The sequence below is a fragment of the Lycium barbarum genome, chromosome 10, assembly GCF_019175385.1.
Source record: "Lycium barbarum isolate Lr01 chromosome 10, ASM1917538v2, whole genome shotgun sequence".
Taxonomy (NCBI): domain Eukaryota; kingdom Viridiplantae; phylum Streptophyta; class Magnoliopsida; order Solanales; family Solanaceae; genus Lycium; species Lycium barbarum.
The window spans coordinates 109,881,067-109,899,721 of NC_083346.1; the positions used below are offsets into that span (position 1 = coordinate 109,881,067).

The 18,655-nt window shown below is 37.1% G+C and overlaps 1 protein-coding gene across 1 annotated transcript; it reads left to right on the top strand.

The window, feature by feature from the left end:
- Nucleotides 1–2,236: 2,236 nt before the first annotated feature.
- LOC132615397 (putative clathrin assembly protein At2g01600) lies at nt 2,237–18,077 on the top strand. Its single transcript, XM_060330000.1, has 15 exons — nt 2,237–2,424; nt 2,778–2,847; nt 3,759–3,856; nt 6,691–6,829; nt 6,929–7,056; nt 8,351–8,443; nt 8,588–8,638; nt 14,647–14,712; nt 14,816–14,881; nt 15,063–15,143; nt 15,231–15,311; nt 15,750–15,938; nt 16,054–16,132; nt 16,238–16,347; nt 17,357–18,077. The coding sequence occupies exons 1-15, from the start codon at nt 2,335–2,337 to the stop codon at nt 17,699–17,701; spliced, it is 1,686 nt and encodes a 561-aa protein (XP_060185983.1). The 5' UTR covers nt 2,237–2,334; the 3' UTR covers nt 17,702–18,077.
- The last annotated feature ends 578 nt before the right edge of the window (nt 18,078–18,655 follow it).

Genomic DNA, 18,655 nt, shown 5'->3' on the forward strand with positions numbered 1-18,655 from the left:
GGCATACTTTGTTCTTTTGCAAGGTGAACTTCTGACTCCTCCGACATACTTGTTCAGAACTTTGCCTGATTATTTTTTGTCAACTGAAGTTACTATAATTTCAAGTCTAAGTCATTGAGCATTGTATACTAATCAAATGGAACGTATAAACTAATCAAAATCATAACAAAGCAATAAATTTGATCAATTCTATGTTGTTGAGTAAAATTATGATTCGCAATGTTGAATCTCAACTGAATATCAGTTGTTTAGTTCATAGAAGATGATTTGTTGTTATTTTCAAATATTAACAAATCTAAACTTAATAAAGCATCAAATTGAGTTGAATTACGTTCAATTGAAACGCTATATATTATGTATTTATCTTTTCCGATGTTGTAGCAGCAAAATCAATGGAGATTTCTCCGGTGAAATGTTGGAACGATGGAACGATTGAAAGGTTTGTTGTTGGAATGATGGATAGGTTTAATTGAATGTTTGGGGTTCGTTAAAGACTTTCAGGTTTTTATATGTGATGGGTAGGAGTAGTAACATCTTTTCTTATTATTTTTTAGTTTAGAAGGACAAATATTAAATATCACGCATTACGGGGGCAAAAATTAAGGACCAACGCATTTGAAGGGCATTCACGCGAATTGCCCAGCAAGTTATTCAATTTTGGAAGACCTGAAAATAGTAGGTACGCTAAGAAAAATAAGGTAAAAGTAGATACGTATGGATACACCTTACTAGAAAAGAAAAAGTAAACCCATGGAAAATTAGCCTACCCTACACAAACTCAATTGCTCACATTGCTAAACGAATGACCAATGGTTGATTTGCTCCTCCCCTCCCCCCGCCCCCCCCAAAAAAAAAGGAATGGTTGACATTGAATACTGTATTAATTATTTGGTATTCTAATACATCCTAGAAAGCTGGGTGGTCTGTCTAACCATCTAGAATCTCATTGCTTTTGCCTTCCCTTCTTAGCAATAAAAAACAATTAATGCAATTTAATAATCTCCAACATGTCTAATTTTATTCATACTACATTAATTTAAACATTTTATGGGTCTTTGGTTACCTGTTAATCCACACTTTATTCGATTCTTCTTAGTACATATTAGCTTGCTCATGTGCTTCTCCGGCCTTTACATGTTCATAGTATAGTAGTAGTAGTACACACTAATTTTATTAAAGCATATTAGCAATTTTCTTTTGCAGGCACACGTTATTTTAATCTCAAAATGATCCCCCTTTTTTATCAGTTGATAACTTAATTAGACGTATATTGGAAGTAAAGCTATAAATACTTTGTTTATCACTGAAAATAGCTATTCCCTCCATCCCAATTTATGTAATGATATTTAACTAGACAAATAATTTAAGAAAGAAAATAAAGATTTTTAAAACTTGCGATCCAAAATAAGTCATATATATTTTTGTGACAATAATTCATCTTATTAAAGGTAAAATAAGCATTTTAAGGTTAACTTGTTACAACATACTGCCTCCGTCCCATATTAATTGTCATATTTTCCTTTAGCACGCTCTTAAAGAATCATAAATAAAAAGCGTAAATCTACTAACTTACCCTTTTCTCTCCAATAAATTATACTCTAATTAATTATTTTCAAGAACACTTAATCTTAATTAAGGGTAAAATTGGATAAAAACTTGGGAAAAGTGTTTTCAGTAACCTTGTCAACTAATATGAGATGGAGAGAGTATGAAAATGTACCATTCTTTTCCAAATTAACTAATAAGAAAAGAGTGGCATAACTTGGACGGGGAATAACACACACACATATTTATATATAATATATGACCCAACATTTAATTATTACTCCTTCAGTCTCAAATTATTTGTTGACTTTTGTTTTACACACCCCTTAAAAATATTAATCAGGAGGTTTTTTTTGACTACTTTACTCTTATTTATTTATAAGTTAATATCTCTCTCCATTAAATATTTACTACATTTATGTGTTATTTTCATTAATGACAAAATTCAATAAAATAATTAATTTTTTCTTAAACTTTTAAAATAATAAATAATTTGAGATAATTATTTTTAATAATCACAATAAATAATTTGAGACGGAGAAGATATTTCTTAATAAGACATTAACATAAAAAAGGGGTCCATCCTAACCAAAAAGGTAAAAAAAGTGGGAAATGATGACAAATTCACAAGGCCAAATTGGAAAGAGGGTCCTTTCACAACGCAAAGTGGCAGCCAACCGTAACAGACGAGAAAATAATAGTACTACTAGTTTGTAACCTCCCAATCCCATTTTGAGAAAAGAAATATAGAGAGAGAGAATCATCAAGTGTAGAGAGAGAAAGCAACAAATGGGTACGCTTCAAAGTTGGAGAAAAGCATATGGTGCTCTTAAAGACCATACAACTGTTGGTCTTGCCCATGTTAATAGCGATTTCAAGGTTCCCTATATTTCCTCTTTTAGTTTTCTACTTGCCTATTACACATATGTTTTTGTGGGTGGGTATAATTTGTTTGTTGTAAATGGAGCAACAAAAGGCTGAATCTTGAAAAAATTACACCCAATTTTTGTTGTTTATTTTGTGATGTCAATAGGGTCCCTTTTTTCTACTTGGGTATTACTTATTTTTCCAAAATGGAGTAACAAAGTGTGAATCTTGAAAATTACACCCAATTTTTGTTTGTGGGTACTTTTATTTTTCTGAAGTGGAGCAATAAAATTTGAATCTTGGATCGTGGCAGTAAGGCCACTATGTACTTTACTTGCAATTTTTGATGTTTATTTTGTGATTAGGATGTGGATGTGGCGATCGTTAAAGCTACAAATCATGTTGAGTGTCCACCCAAAGACAGGCATCTTAGAAGTGAGTGTTCTTTTTACTCTTTTAACAGATCCAATTACTATGACAAATTTGATTTGGGTTTTTTCATAGTTTGGGATAATATTGTGTTTTTGGGTACTTGGGTTTGTTGCTTTTTAAGGAGATCATGTGTTTTTGGTCTCGAAATCGCCGTCTGAAACTTAGTAGGCGTTTGGCCATAGAAACCCAAAAAAAAATTCACTTTTTTTTGGAGTTGGAGTTGTGTTTGGCCATAGTTTTTGAAATTGTAGTTTTTGGTTGGAAGTAGTTGTTTTGGTTGTGAAAAAAGTGAATAATTCTTATGGCCAAACGGGCCCTTATATATGTATCAGTTTTGGGGTAGTTATGTTGATTACACTAGTTGTTAGTGATTTTACTTGTAAATATTCATTTAGGTTTCTACTTTTTTATTTTTTATTGTTACTTAAAAATAATATCTGAACAAACGACACTGCTATAGAGAGGTTTGTCTGTTATATTATATGTTGTCTATAACAGCATTTCGCTATAGCAACCAAATAATATCCAAACAAATGATGCTGCTATAGAGAGGTTTAACTTTATTTTATGTTCTCTATAACAACATTTTTCTATAACAACAAAAAAGTATGCGAACAAATGACGCTGTTATTGAGAGGTTTAACTTTATTGTGTTTCTGATACTTGTATTTCTTGCTTTTAGGGAGATCGTGTGTTTGCCTGACTTGTTTTTTTTTTCTTTTTTTGGTCTGAAAATCGCGTTTTAGAATTTACATATGTATCAGTTTTGGGGTAATTAAGTTAATCACACTAGTTGTTTGGGATTTTACTTGTAAATATTCATTTAGGTTTGTATTTTTTGATTGTTATTCATTTGTTTATGTATCGGCACGGTAAAGATGTTGGTGGTAATATTGTGTTTTTGGTTCTTGCAGAAATTTTGGTTTATACATCAGCGATGCGACCTCGTGCTGATGTTGCGTACTGCATACATGCACTTGCGAGGCGATTGGCAAAGACACATAATTGGACGGTATGGAGTTTGACACAGTTAGTTTAATTGACAAAATCATGTACTTTAGTGCCTTTTCCTGGATTTGATTTCTCTATGGGAGGGCCTTTTTATGGATGATTTGATCTGATGACCATATTTTATGATTGTTGTAGAATGAAGTTCATAAGTTTTTTCTTTGCTTTTGAGAATGTGCATCGTAACTCTAGTAGCCTCTAGAGTTTATTATGTTGTTCTTAGTACTATTGCAATATATGCCCCTCCCACCTTTGCACTCTACACCTATGGCTGAATAGCTTGCTAGCTATAGGGAAAAGTACATAAATGTGTTTCACCACTGATTTGAGTGAATTGAAGTAGTCCAGAATAGATCTTCCCTTTCAACTTCCAAGGCTCTAGTTTAAGTGGTGTCTTGGAAATTGTCAGCACTGGGCATAACATGCTTGTATGAGGATCCTTTGAATTGATTAAACTGCAGATTCATGCAACATAAACCACTTTAAAATTGATGAGAGAGCAAGCTGGACACAGTTTGGGGATTGATTTTGTAAATCCGATCTCGTTTAAATAATATCTAATAATATATGATGTTGTGCATCTGCTGCTGAAGGCTGATCAGGTGGTTATTTGATTGTCTGAGAATTAGGTTCTAGCAAATTAAAGAAACCTGTTTTGTGTCATTGAAAATCATTTGAAGGATGCTGACAGCTATATTAGATATTAGTAGTTCTTTTAATCCTCGGAAATATGGCTGCAATAATTGTGTGAGAATTATTTGTTAGTGCGGAAAACGATGATATAAAAGCTCTTGAAGGATTTAAGTGTTACATGTACCTTAGTGAAAATTGTTCTGTAGAATTCTGCAATGCAAACATAGTTGGGCAATTGCTTAGCAGTTCCTTTTTATGCGCCAGGCCACTGAAAGTGTTTATCACATTGATTCTGGCTATCACTAGAGCCAGAATATTACTGCTTAAGGTTGTATATCAAGATATGTTGTTTGTTATGGGTTGTGTCTTCAAAGGTCAAACAGTTACCTTTTCATTTTCTTCAAGTTATTTTGACAAGTTTGGGATTGTCCGTTACTGTTTTTGGTTTCCCTTCATAATATAGAGCATTACATTTTCTTTTTTCTCCTTGTGCCTTGTCAATTACAAAATATGAACTTATTGATCACTATGCAAGGATGCATCAGGGAGGTGCAAGACATATGCAGATCCAAAAATTAAAAGACTGCATATTCAATGGTAAATTAGAGAGAGAGGGGGTGGGGGGAGGGGGGCAATAATTTACAAAGACAAATAAAGAAATATTGTCCATACTGTTAGACCTAAGATCTGCACAAGCTTATCGATTTTTTCTGCATGCTCTAAATGATTGACTCTTCATGCTTGATATTGTTTTCTTCCGTTACTTATTATTATGTAAATGTTGGAGCTAATGCTATATATGACTTTCTATCATTAGCAACCTCCTCTTTAATTAGCAATGTCCTGGCAGTGACAATTGTTATCACCTTGCAGTCAACATTTTTGATTGTCCGCTATCATTCGCAAAGTTGTGTATCCTTAAAGGGGGTTGAAATATATTAAAGTTGTAGATGAGATCTTTGTGTCTTCAATATTTTTACATTAATTCTCAAACCTGTATTGAAAAATGCTTTTCTTGAGCTGAGGGTCCATCGTTAACAACCTCTCTACTCCGCAAAAGGTAGGGGTAAGGTCTGCGTACACCCCACCCTCCCTAGACCCCCTTTGTGGGATCACACTGGATATGTTGTTGCTGTTGGTGTTGTTGAAAGGAGATTCTATGTAATTACTAGCACAGTTGGACATCATGAGAGGGAAAGATGGAGGGAGCCAGGGAGGAGGTGAGTTGTCTAGAATTGACAACATCCTGTATATAATTTCCATTAATGGGTAAAATATCTATGTAACTGCAACGAGGAGGTGGTAGAAAGTGCACTTCAATATTTGGTTTTTGTAAATAGGTGCTTATGAGACATCCTATCCAGTATTGTCAAAGGCGCGCTTAAGCCCTGAAGCAAGACCCAAAACATGTTGAGCGCTTCGCCTCGCTTTATGTGCGCTTCAGTGTCATCATCAAGGCTCTAAGACATACTTTTCCTTGCCAATGAACCTCTCTTGAAGAGGTGACACTAGATAATTGATATTTCACTTTATCGTAAGGTTTTTACCATTTCTTTGTCCATATATTTGTTATTCATGCTTATTATTGTTAGTCTTGGATTATATATATATATATATATTTTTGCACCATTGCGCCTTTTTCATTGAAGCCCACACTTTATTAGTGCTTTGCGCTTAAAGCCCTAACTGACCTTAGAGCTTTTTTGCGCTTTTCGCCTTTGATGACACTGGTCCTATCAGAATGTAACTGACCTTAGAGCTTTTTTGCGCTTTGCGCTTTTGATGACACTGGTCCTATCAGAATGTATATTGTTCCCTTTAAAATGAGACATTTAAAAGGGAAATATATACATCCTCCAGACTGCTGCAAAGAATCTCAGTTCTTTTGGGGGCTTTGACATATATGTACTTTAGTTTCCAGTAGTTATAAGCTCTGTTTCTGCTGCAAGCAGCCAAACAGATCTTGGAGAGAAGTCTCAACTTCCTTTATAAAGGATGAGGTAGGGTAGACATCAAAATAGGGTTCGGACACATTGTATATTTTATAGATTATAATTACGTAACAAAGAGTTTTAATGTTTATAATCACCTCTCTATTATTGTTTACTATTTTGTGATGTATTTTACACTTAAATTGCTCAACTAGTCCTTGCCCTTAAGTGATACATTTTACACATAAATATCTTTCCACATTTTCTAAAATAGGTAGCACTGAAGACGTTGATAGTAATCCACAGAACATTGAGGGAAGGTGATCCAACATTTAGAGAGGAACTATTGAATTTCCAACAGAGAGGACGCGTTCTTCAAATGTCCAATTTCAAGGATGATTCAAGCCCAATTGGTAGGTAAAATTACCATGAATGTTCTTTTGAGTTTCTATTTTTACCTGGAGATTCCATCAGGTTCAATCAGAATGATTCTATCTTTTCCGTCCCTCCAGCTTGGGACTGCTCTGGCTGGGTACGAACATATGCACTGTTTCTGGAAGAGAGGCTTGAATGCTTTAGGGTTCTGAAGTATGATATTGAAGGGGAGCGCCTTCCTAAAGCTTCCCAAGGACAAGAAAAGGTTAACATAATACTGTTGAATTTTCTGCTTACTATTCTGCGTAGTTCAAAAAGTTGTCTTGTCTTCGTTTGTGAAGAGAACTGAATAATTTTAGCCTACTAGAAGCAAACTCATATATTTCATAAAAATTTCTTTTCATGCTTTTCTCATGAATTAGATAATTCATGTGGTCCACACCATTGGTTCAGTCTCTGAAACATTGTGGAGAAGGGGCTTTGGCTGTCCATTAGCTATTTTCTTTCTTGCACTAAGTTGAGGATCTGTTAACATGCCCTATTTCAGATCCACCGTTTTTTTTCCAGATAGCTTGCATATCATTAATTTATATGTAAAGATGATTAATAGTAGAACCGCCTTAGTATTTCTTACTTATTGATACATATGATGCTTTGGAAAATATTAACAAGAATAAGATTTATGATGCTTTGGAAAAGTGGAGCTTTTGTTCCTGTGTTACTGCTGCTCTGTGTTGTGTTGACATCAAATACAGAGGCGGAGCTAGGATTTGAAGCTTATGTTCGGGATTCTAGTCCTTTTAAGTTACTGGGTTCTAAATTAATAATCTGTACACATCCAATAAATTTCTTAAGGCAAATACATGATTTGCACCAAAGCTACTGGGTTTGGCCGAACCCCTAATGATAAATAAGGCAAATGAAGGACAAAGAACTTGGCATTCACCTAACAAATTAAAAAAAGGACAAAGAGAATGCCATGATAGTCCAGACACAACAATTTAAGTGTGGGCATTTATTAGATTAAGCATGTAAAAATAGTTAAATATCACAAACTTGAATTTGAAGCAAAATTGCGCTTGATGAATCAAATTAAAAGCAAACTTAAAGAAACTTGTTAGATAGAACCATAGAAGTACAATAACCCATATTGAAGTTCCTTCTATAAAAATAGAAAATATTTGTCTCAAAAAAGATGTTATCTATACTAATAAAATTACTGTGATTTTTGAGTCTTTTTACAGACCCCTTATTGGTGCCTTTGGTACAAATTAGTTTCAGAAAAGTAGATTCTTCTATAGTATGGTTGTTTTACAACTTAATAGTGGGTTCATAGAAGTACGTCTTACTAATAAAACTGGAAACCTCTTGCACTTCCAAGAAAGTCCCATGGAAATTGGTTTATTTGGTACAACACTTAAAAGAGTACGTTTTGAAGAGCCAGGACTTAATTTATTTTTCCGCAACATTAGGAGAAATGGATTAGGGCTTGGTCTCTTTTGCTCCTATAGTAAGTACGATATGATTTAACTTCCAATGGCCATTTACTTTTTGAGCAGGGATACAGCAGAACTAGGGAGTTGCCCAGTGACGAACTTTTGGAACAGTTGCCTGCTTTGCAGCAGTTGTTGTATCGTCTTATCGGATGTCGGGTAAATATTTTAAGCTTAATAAACTCCTTTTTTTTTCTGCTGCAATCTATTTGTCTTTTGGATGACATTCCTCGTTGGATTCTGAGAGTTCTGTAGTTTATCTATTTGGGGTATAATATTTAAAAATCTTAACTGACATTACAGCCTGAGGGAGCAGCAAATGGAAATTACGTGATACAATATGCCCTTGCCCTGGTATGTCTGTTTGTATTGGCTACCTTTTTAAGTTGATTGATATTTTATACTTGTTAAGGAAAGTTCATTGATACTTGTAAATTGGACACCCAAGGGTTTCTTTTTTTGATGATGTAAGTGTTTTATAATCACAAAGGCATCAAGGGGATGCATAGTTACAAAAGAGGAGGAAATATCAGCTCATACAAAGATAACAAAAAACCTATTGTAAGTCTAGAGAGCTGGCAAATCCAAGAATCTATCATAAGACTAAGGAGCTAATAAAATCCAAAAAAGAGTCTGGGTTGTAAGCAGGGGTAAAATTAATCCAGCTAAAAAGAGTAGTCAGGCATCTGGCCTTGAGATTTGAGCTGGCAGTTACAATACCATGAAAACATCTTTGGTTCCTTTCCAACCATAAGCACCACAAAATGCAAGCAGGGACCATAGACCAGATTCTTCTGATGACCTTCCCAACTTTCCAAGAACTCCAACAGACAAAAACTTCCCTGACAGTGTGCGGTATAACCCATTGCAAACCAAACAAAGTGAGGAACATATTCCACACATCTGTAGCAACTGGACAGTGTAAGAATAGGTGGTTAATGGTTTCAGAGGTGCAATGGCACATGTAACATCTATTAGCAAGATGAAATTTCCTTTTCATGAGGTTGTCCAGAGTTAAACAAGCCCTTTTTAGAGCGACCCAGCAGAAACAAGAGACTTTAGGCGGTAAGTTGATTTTCCAAATCAGCTTCCAAGGCCATTGATCAATCAGGTCCTTGTTGGAGGTCAGAAGCAGGTAGCCTTCTTTGACAGAATAAGAACCGTCCTTGTTACTGCCCCACTTAAGCCTATCATTTTTCTGAGTGAGAACTGGGCTGTTCTGTAGACACCCAATCAATGCTATCATGTCCTCTATTTCCCAGTCATTTAGGTGTCTCCTTAGGTGCAAATTCCATGAGTTGTCCTCCCAGTTCTGAGCAATTGTTGAATCTGGGTTAGTTGTTATAAGGAACAGCCTGGGAAAAGCATCCTTAAGAGTAATAGAGCCAAGCCATTTGTCTTTCCAGAATAGAATATGAGCCCCATTTCCCACTTGGAAGGAAGTGTTGAGAAAGAACTCATCCCACAATCTCCTGATATCTTTCCATAAACCAGTTCCATAAGGAGTTAAGATTGGGTTGGAGCACCAATGGCTAGTGCTACCATATTTAGCTTGGATAATCTCCTTCCAAAGACCAGCATCATCTTGGTTAAACCTCCAATGCCACTTCATTAACATACATTTGTTGTGTAATGCTAAATCCTTTATACCAAGACCACCTAGATGTTTTGGAAGAGTTACTTTGTCCCACTCGACTAGATGATACTTGTGATTTTCGCTATTACCTTCCCATAAAAAAGTCCTCCTTAGTTTGTCAAGTTGATATTGAACCTCTGATGGTATTGGGAACAGAGACATGAAGTAAGTAGGAATACTATCCAAGACACTATTGATGAGTGTTACTCTGCCGCCAAGAGAAAGGTACTGTTGTTGCCAAGAGGCCAATCTTTTCTCAAACTTTTCAATGACCACATTCCAAATCTCCATTGATCTGTGACTAGCTCCCAAGGGGAGTCCTAGATATGTGGTGGGGAAAGTGCCAGTGCTACAATACATGATGCTGGCCAGAAACTCTAAATCTGGAACCATATTAACAGGGTAAATAATGCTTTTAGTCATGTTAATGTGGAGCCCTGATAAGGCTTCAAAGATCATAAGGGTGAGGTTGAGATACCTCACTTGAGACTCCTCAGCACCACAAAAAATAAGGGTGTCATCAGCAAAGAGAAGATGAGAAACAGGAACGGTAAGACCAGGTCTGTTGCCCACTTCAAAACCACCAATCCACTGCAATTGCTTTGCCTTTTCCAGCATGTTACTGAGACCCTCCATGGCCAAAATGAAGAGAAAGGGAGATAGGGGGTCACCTTGCCTTATCCCTCTCTTAGGGGAGAAGAACCCTACAGGACTTCTGTTGACCAAAACAGAAAATTTAACTGTAGAAAAGCTGTATTTAATCCATTTGATCCATTTCTCACCAAACCCCATTTGCCTTAGAATAGAAGTGAGATACTGCCAGTTGAGTTTGTCAAAAGCCTTCTCTATATCCAACTTGAATAAGAGACCAGGGGCATCACTTTTTTGTCTCCAATCCAAGACTTCATTTGCTATAAGAGCTGCATCAGTGATCTGTCTGCCTCTTATAAAAGCATTTTGATAACCTGAGACCAATCTCCCAATCACTTTTTTCAATCTTTCAGTCAGCACCTTTGCCACCAACTTGTAGACACTACCAATAAGACTGATAGGCCTAAAGTCTTTAATTTCTATAGCACCTTTCTTTTTAGGGATAAGGGCAATAAAAGAAGCATTGAAGGATTTTACCATGTGGCAATTGCTGTGAAAATGATGAAAAGTTCCCATAAGGTCCTGTTTAATAATGTCCCAGCAGTTCTGATAGAAGGCCATTGTGAAGCCATCTGGTCCTGGGCTCTTGTCAGGGGCACAAGAGTTTAAAGCACTCAACACTTCCTCTTCTTCAAAAGGTTGTTCAAGAGCATCCCTATCGTCTTGGTTCAGACAACCCAAGCCTTCAAAGGTTGCTGAAGGCCTCCAAGCTTCATCCTCAGCATACAACTGCTGATAGAAGTCAAGAATAGCATCTTTTACCTGCACTTTGTCATCAGTGATGTTGTCCCCCACCTTCAACCTATCAATACAGTTGTAACTTCTATGAGAGTTGGCAGCTCTTTGGAAGTATTTAGTATTTCTATCCCCTTCTTTCAACCACAGGCATCTTGATTTCTGTCTCCAAGATGTTTCTTCAGCCTTAGCTAACTGTTGGATCTCCATTCTCAAATGCAATAATTTGTTCTTTTCAGCTTGAGTTTGTAACCTCCCTTCAGTTGCCTGTTCAAGAAATAAAATTTCTTCCAAAGCTTTGTTAGTTCTGGTAGAAACTTTGCCAAAAATCTCCTTGTTCCATGTAACCAAATCCTTCTTCAAAAATTTCAACTTTTGAGAGAGGATGAAGTCCGGAGAACCATTAACTACGTAGCCTTGCCACCACTGCTTTACCAAGTCAGTAAAACCTTCCTGCTGGAGCCACATATTTTCAAATTTAAAATAAGAAGGTTCATTAGACCAGTCACCGCTCTCTAAGGAGATGGGTTTATGATCCGAGATAGCCTTGGGTAGAGCCAATTGTTTCACAGAGCCAAAAGTGTTATTCCACTCTGAAGAAATCAAGAATCTATCAATTCTAGAAGCTTGTAGTGAATTTTCCCCCCTGGTCCAAGTATAGAGTGCCCCTTGCAATGGTAAATCAACTAAGTCCATGTCTTGAATAAATTCTGAGAAGCATTTCATGGCTCTAGATCTTCTTATACAGTTGAATCTTTCACTTTCAAAACGACACACATTAAAATCTCCTCCGATGACCCAACTTTCATTCCAAAGGCCCCTTACACCGGCTAATTCATTCCAGAAGTCATCCCTTTCCCAGTTAGTATGTGGCCCATATACACCAGTAAAGCAGAATCTGAAATTAGTTTGAACACCTTCCATCATAGTTGACATAGTGTGTTGTCCCTGGTGTGCATCAATACAACTCCATTGTCTTTTATCCCATAATATAATTATACCCCCTCTATTGCCACTGGCTTTCAGTTCCACCCATTCAACCCATCTTGAACCCCATAACTGTCTAGCTATCTCCAAAGAACAGCCTTGGATCTTAGTTTCCTGCAAACATAGAATGTCGGGCTTCCACTTCTGAATAAGAGAATTGATGGTGCTCCTCTTGCTCGTATCATTGAGCCCCCTTACGTTCCAGCTAATGATCTTGGCCTTCATTCAGAGAAGGCTTTGAGTTGCCTGCCCCTGTTGGATCCTTCACCTTTTTCATATGTAATAGTGCAAACCAATTTCTTTGCCTCTAATTCTTCCTTCTTTTTTGGTTTCTTAGTCTCGCTACTTCTCCCCTTTTGCTGCTGCAATTGAGATTGCCTTTTCTGCTCCATGCGCAGAATCATATCGAAGATTTCAGGTTCGAAACCTAAAGAATTCACCCCAAAAGCCTTACATGCTTTAGTCATGGTTATTTTAGTCCAGTGCGACATCTCAATTACTGTTGGAGTATGAATATCCTGATGTATATCGTGATTATACCCATCCCATGTTAATTGCAAAGTATCACTTCCAGAGGAAAGGGAAAAATCAGAACCCTGAGGATTGGGCAAGTAAGATTCAGGGTGTAAAGGAGGGAGAGTGAGAAGAGAGAGGGATTGCAAGTATTCCGCTTCATCATCTGCATCATCATTATCTGCCATAGAACCATCGTGATCAGTTTTGACAAGAGATTGACTAGTCGTCACTACTGAATCCGCATAGAAAGTTTCAGCTGGGCCCTTCCCTTTTGTAAAAAGAGTAGGGTTTTCCTGATAAAGGGTTTGGGCTGGCCCTTTTGATTTCCACTCATGTAATTGTGGCCTCTTCTTAATAAGGGGAGCTTTATTCCTTTTCTGCCTTCTGGAATAATATAAGTGGTCCACTTTGGGCTGGACTGAAGTTTGGGCCTGACCCTGCTGTTGGGCTGAAATAAAGGATGGCCCAACCCTAGGAGATTCAAAATTTAAAAACTCTGACTTTGCAGGCATGACACATGCTGGCTTTTTAGTCTTGGACAGCTGGTCAATAACCTGCCCCTGTGGCCCATTCCCCGAGGCTGTAATTTTTGCAACAACATCGGCAACAATGGAGATCTCAAAGGTCCAATCCTCATATTTCAGATCGATCTTGCTGGGAATCTCCTGGGTAGAATCAGTGATGCAAATACGAGCCCAGAAAAGATGATTCCTCTTCTTCGTGTCCTCATCAGTATCCACATAACCACCGCAAGAATCACCGATGAATTTCATGGTTTTCTCCGACCAGGCATGCAATGGAACTCCGAAATGTCCCCTAGTAGTTGATGAATTGGGTGAGACCAGAATTCAAATCCCAGAGACAAAATATGCTAAGTGATATTTTCTTAACTGCCTAAGCTTTTGGTGGGCAGTTGCCTAGTGCCTGTGTTGGTAAGAGGGGTGGAAGAGTCATGGTGTGCTCAAGCGCTCGGACACCACCGTTCTGAACTTCTTTTATAAACTATCTATGTACATTGATTGTAGCCCTTCTCTTTCACGAAATAAGGGGATGCCTGGAAAATGCTTGTTCCGATGTACTTCAACAAAAAATTCTTGTTCTTATGTATGCAAGGAATGTTAAAACCTTGCTAACAATTAAAAAACAGGAATCTTAAAAAGAGGGGTGGAACAATCGTGGTGTGCTCTAGCGATCGGACACCACCGTTATGATTTTCTTTTTCCACAGAATACTCTATGTACACTAGTTACCAGTTTCAAAAAAAAAAAAATACTCTATGTACATTGATTATAGCCCTTCTCTTTCACGAAATGAGGGGATGCATTAGAAAATGCTTGTTTTTATGTACTTCAACAAAAAATACTTATTCTTATGTATGCAAGGAATTTTAAACCCTTGCTAACATTTTTTTTTTTTTAAAAAAAGAATCTTAAACCTTGCTTTTCCCAGTTCTAGTGAGGGAAGTTTTAGGAGGGAGGAAATATTCAAGGAAAACTTGGTGTACTTGGCACATTAGTGAGGATTTGATGAATGTCAAATCTTGACATGACAGCGATTAAAAAGGATCCTCTGTTGCAAATTAATATTCATCATTAAATGGCAATTAGAAAAGGCGGCTCTACAAGAAAAAAAAATGTGTTTCAGTTTGTTTTTAAGTCCATTCCGGAAAGGTGGAAATTTCTGTCCATTGATATAGTTAGTCATTTATTTGTTTAGCTGCAAGAGTACATGCTAGTTCTCTGACCCTTTTCTTGTGCTTTCTTGAGCTTGATATAAATTTGTAGACTTCACAGTTGAATGAATGGTGGTGTAAAGATTTAATCATTTTCCATTCCAGGTCCTCAAGGAGAGCTTCAAAATCTATTGTGCTATAAATGATGGAATTATTAATCTTATTGACAAGGTGCATTTGACTTTCAGCTTCTTCTATCTCATCAAAATATTGCTCGTTATTGTCAAATCTGTTTCATCTTTTTGACATTATTTTTCTGCTGATTTTAATTCAGTTTTTTGACATGCCAAGACATGAAGCTATTAAGGCCCTTGATATCTACAAAAGAGCTGGCCAGCAGGTGAACACACTGACAAACTTGTAGAATATTTTTTACTTTTTTTTTTTGGCAGAATATTTTTCTCTCCATTTAAGAAAAATATTTTGTACCCTATAGTTTCGTTTCTTACTACTCGTCTATCACCACGCGGACGTTTCTTTGGGTTTATGGTGCTGTCTATAAGTTTATTATCTTGTTTTAGGCCATGAACCTCTCCGACTTTTATGAGGTTTGCAAAGGATTGGAACTAGCCAGGAACTTTCAGTTTCCCGTGTTGAGAGAGGTAATTTTACTTTCTTAGCTTCTGTACTGCTTGATTTATCTTCAAAATTTTTGAGCCATCAGCTTGACACACTATTCTGGTTTTCAGCCTCCTCAATCCTTCCTTGTGACCATGGAAGAGTATATAAAAGAAGCACCCCGGATAGTCTCTGTGCCAATGGAAACTCTGGTAGTACATTTTACTTTATAAACAAGCACTTTTACTCCGAACAAATTATATGCCAACTTATGTTGTTCCTTTGTATAATGCTTATCTTTATTTTTCTTTCTATATTTGTATAATGTATGAAGTTGGTTCGAGCAAAGCAGTATACATGTCTTAATATTACTGCAGAATACTTGACTTGAGCCTGGTGGCAATTGACTTGAGCCTTGGGGTGCTCCCTTTCAAGGTCTCAAGTTCGAAACCCGCTAGGTGCAAACAATTTCTGAGGGCCATTGGACTGGGGAAACCCTGAATTACCCGTGGTGCACTTGCGGGAAACTCCTTGCCGAGGGCCTGTGCACCCCCGGGATTAGTCGGGGCTCAAAGAGACTCGGACACCCGGCGCTAATCAAAAAAAAAAAAATATTACTGCAGAATACTAATTTAATTAACTATAATTAGGACTATCCGGAGAGGCTTATGCTTACTTATAAACAAGAGGATGAACCTTCAGCTTCTGAAGATGCTCAAGATTCAGCTAACGAAACCCCACCTCCGCCTTCAGACGATGCTGTTGTTTCAACCACTGAGGCTCCTGCTCCTTCCCCGCCTGTGCCTCCGCCTCCAAGCACTGAAACTGACGATTTACTGGTAAACTCAGCTACTTTTATTGAATGTTTTGCTGTTTATCTGGAACTTGAGATATACTGTTTGGGGTTTCTTTTTGGTTCGTATCATTATTATACTAGCATTTTTGTTGTTTCAGGGGCTAAATGCACCAACAACTGCTTATGCATCAGCAATTGAGGATAGCAATGCTTTGGCTTTGGCAATAGTTCCATCTGGTAAATTATCTTGTTTCACCTACTAATATGTAGAACACTTGTAAGTAATGGTGTTCGGGCTAATTGGGTGTTGGTTTATTTTAAATGAACTATTAATACTTGCAGGGACAACACCAAATGCTGCTCAGCCAAAAGATTTTGATCCTACTGGATGGGAACTTGCCCTGGTCACTACTCCCAGTAGCGACTTATCTGCAGCTCAGGAGAGACAATTGGTATGCCCTTGAAGTTCTCAACTCTTGTGCTTTCTATAACTGCAGGAGGGTACTGACAACAACAACATACCCTGTATAATCCGGGGGGGGGGGGGTGTCTAGGGAGGGTAGAGTGTACGCAGACCTTACCCCCCCTACCTTGTGAAGGTAGGAGGTTGTTTCCGATAGACCCTCTGCTCAAGAGAAGTGCAATGACAACAATAATAATAGGCAGTAATAGCAACATATAATAAGATAAATGAAGTGAAAAACAACCAAGTTGTATTAGAGATCTAAAAATATAAGCAAATTGTCAAAGATAAGGGAGGGTACTGAATCTGTCAGATTTATCTTGTACTCTGCAATTCTTGATAGACATCAGGGAGATTACCGAATACTAAACCAGACTGTATTTTACTTTATCGGGTTTCATTTTTTCACAACACATTAGAATCATAATTGGAGAGAACACTCTGAATCCATTTTCTAAAAAATATGTTCTAAGTGGCTTCTCTTTGCCATGTTCATTTGCAAATGGATCTGATGGAAACATGTTAAACATTGAAGTTAGTAACCATGGAATGCACAAAGTCTTGGGTCGGCGCTTAAATCTATATTGATAAGATGTTGTCTATAGGGTGACGTTGTGATGCTTAATACTAATATCTTATCTTTATCTTATACTCCCTCCATCCCAATTTATGTGAAGGTGTTTGATTGGGCACGAGTTCAGGAATGAAAGGAAGTTTTCTAAACTCTGTGGTCTAAAACAATTTATAGATACTTGCGTGTCTATAAATCATCATTAAGGGTAAAATGGAAAGTTTTAAATTAAATTGTTACTAAATATAGATATTTTGCATACATTCTACCCTCCCAGACCCCACTTGTGGGATTACACTGGGTATGTTGTTGTTGTTGTATAGACTAAAAAGGAAAGAGTATCACATAAATCAGGACGGAGGGAGTATCTACTTTGTGAAATCAAGTAAATATCTTCTTGACATTTGTTTTTGTAACTCTCTAACAGGCTGGCGGATTGGACACCCTCACGCTTAGTAGTTTGTATGATGAGGGAGCATATAGAGCATCTCAACGACCAGTGTATGGACAACCAGCCCCTAATCCATTTGAAGTTGCTGATCCATTTGCCATGTCTAGCACCATGGCTCCCCCTCCATCGGTGCAAATGGCTACAACGCCTCAGCATCAAATGAATCCTTTTGGACCATTTGAACCTGCCTATCCACAACCCCAAAATCCAATGATGAATCCCCACAATCCTTTTGGTGATGCAGGGTTTAGTGCATTTCCTGCCAATCATGTTGCTCATCCACAAACAACCAATCCTTTTGGAAACACCGGTCTCATATAATAAAAGTTGTGCATGCACGAGACATCATAGCAGACTTGCCTGTCAATCGACCAATCCTTTCGGGAGCACTGGCCTGCTATATTAAAAGTTGCACATACACGAGAAGTAGCAGACTTGGCATAGTTGATTTTGGTAGTGAATTTTTCGGGTTGTGTACATCATTCACGTGAAATAGAGTTTTTTCGGCTTGGCCTATATGTTTGCTTTAATATGTAAAAATGGTTATAGTGGAGATTCAACTATTATTCAGTTGATTGAAATCACTCCCACTATGTTATGGACTCCTAGATACCTTGCCCTCTTGATGGAGTCGACGATAGTTTCTCATCTTTGTGCATTTTTTTAGTATATATCGACCTATATTGTTCCATTGCCATCATAAGTACTCTTACTGATTGTTGATTGAAAGATAGTACTAATAGGCAAATGTCAAACAGTCCATTCAGTGTGGGTATCATAAGAAAATTGTTAGAAGGTTCTATGTATGCTGATCCCTTTATTCCTATTCAAATAGTAATTGCATCTCTCTTGGTTAAACTCTCCGCATCATGTTCACCATAGTCTCTATGCAATTTTCACCCTGTAATATTTTGGTATTTTTAGTTATCTAACATGTTTGATGGAACGACTCACTATAAAAGTAGAAATAAAATTAATTTGAATAAACTGAGACATGGGGTAATTATTTCAAGAATTTTCCAAACCATAAAAACAAAAAAAAAGAAAGTATATTTAGTAGAAAGGTTATAAGTACATTATCTGATATCAACAAAAGGTTTACACATAGTAAATAGGATTAAAAATCTGTGAAGATGAGATCGGTCTTATTCCACCCGCTACCTCAGCTTGTTCCTTTTCAGTTCCCTACCATTGTTGGAAAAGCAAAAGAAATCTGCTAGTCAAGTCTTTGATTTCATCAAAGGAGACCAAAATGCTTAAAAGGGGTGAAAGTAT

Bases quoted from the DNA above. Each gene is read 5' to 3' on its own strand.
- LOC132615397 (XM_060330000.1), top strand. From the start codon at position 2,335: ATGGGTACGCTTCAAAGTTGGAGAAAAGCATATGGTGCTCTTAAAGAC. The intron at 2,848-3,758 runs GTGAGTGTTCTT...TGGTTCTTGCAG, and splicing joins CAAAGACAGGCATCTTAGAA to AAATTTTGGTTTATACATCA. The intron at 16,133-16,237 runs GTAAATTATCTT...TAATACTTGCAG, and splicing joins TTTGGCAATAGTTCCATCTG to GGACAACACCAAATGCTGCT.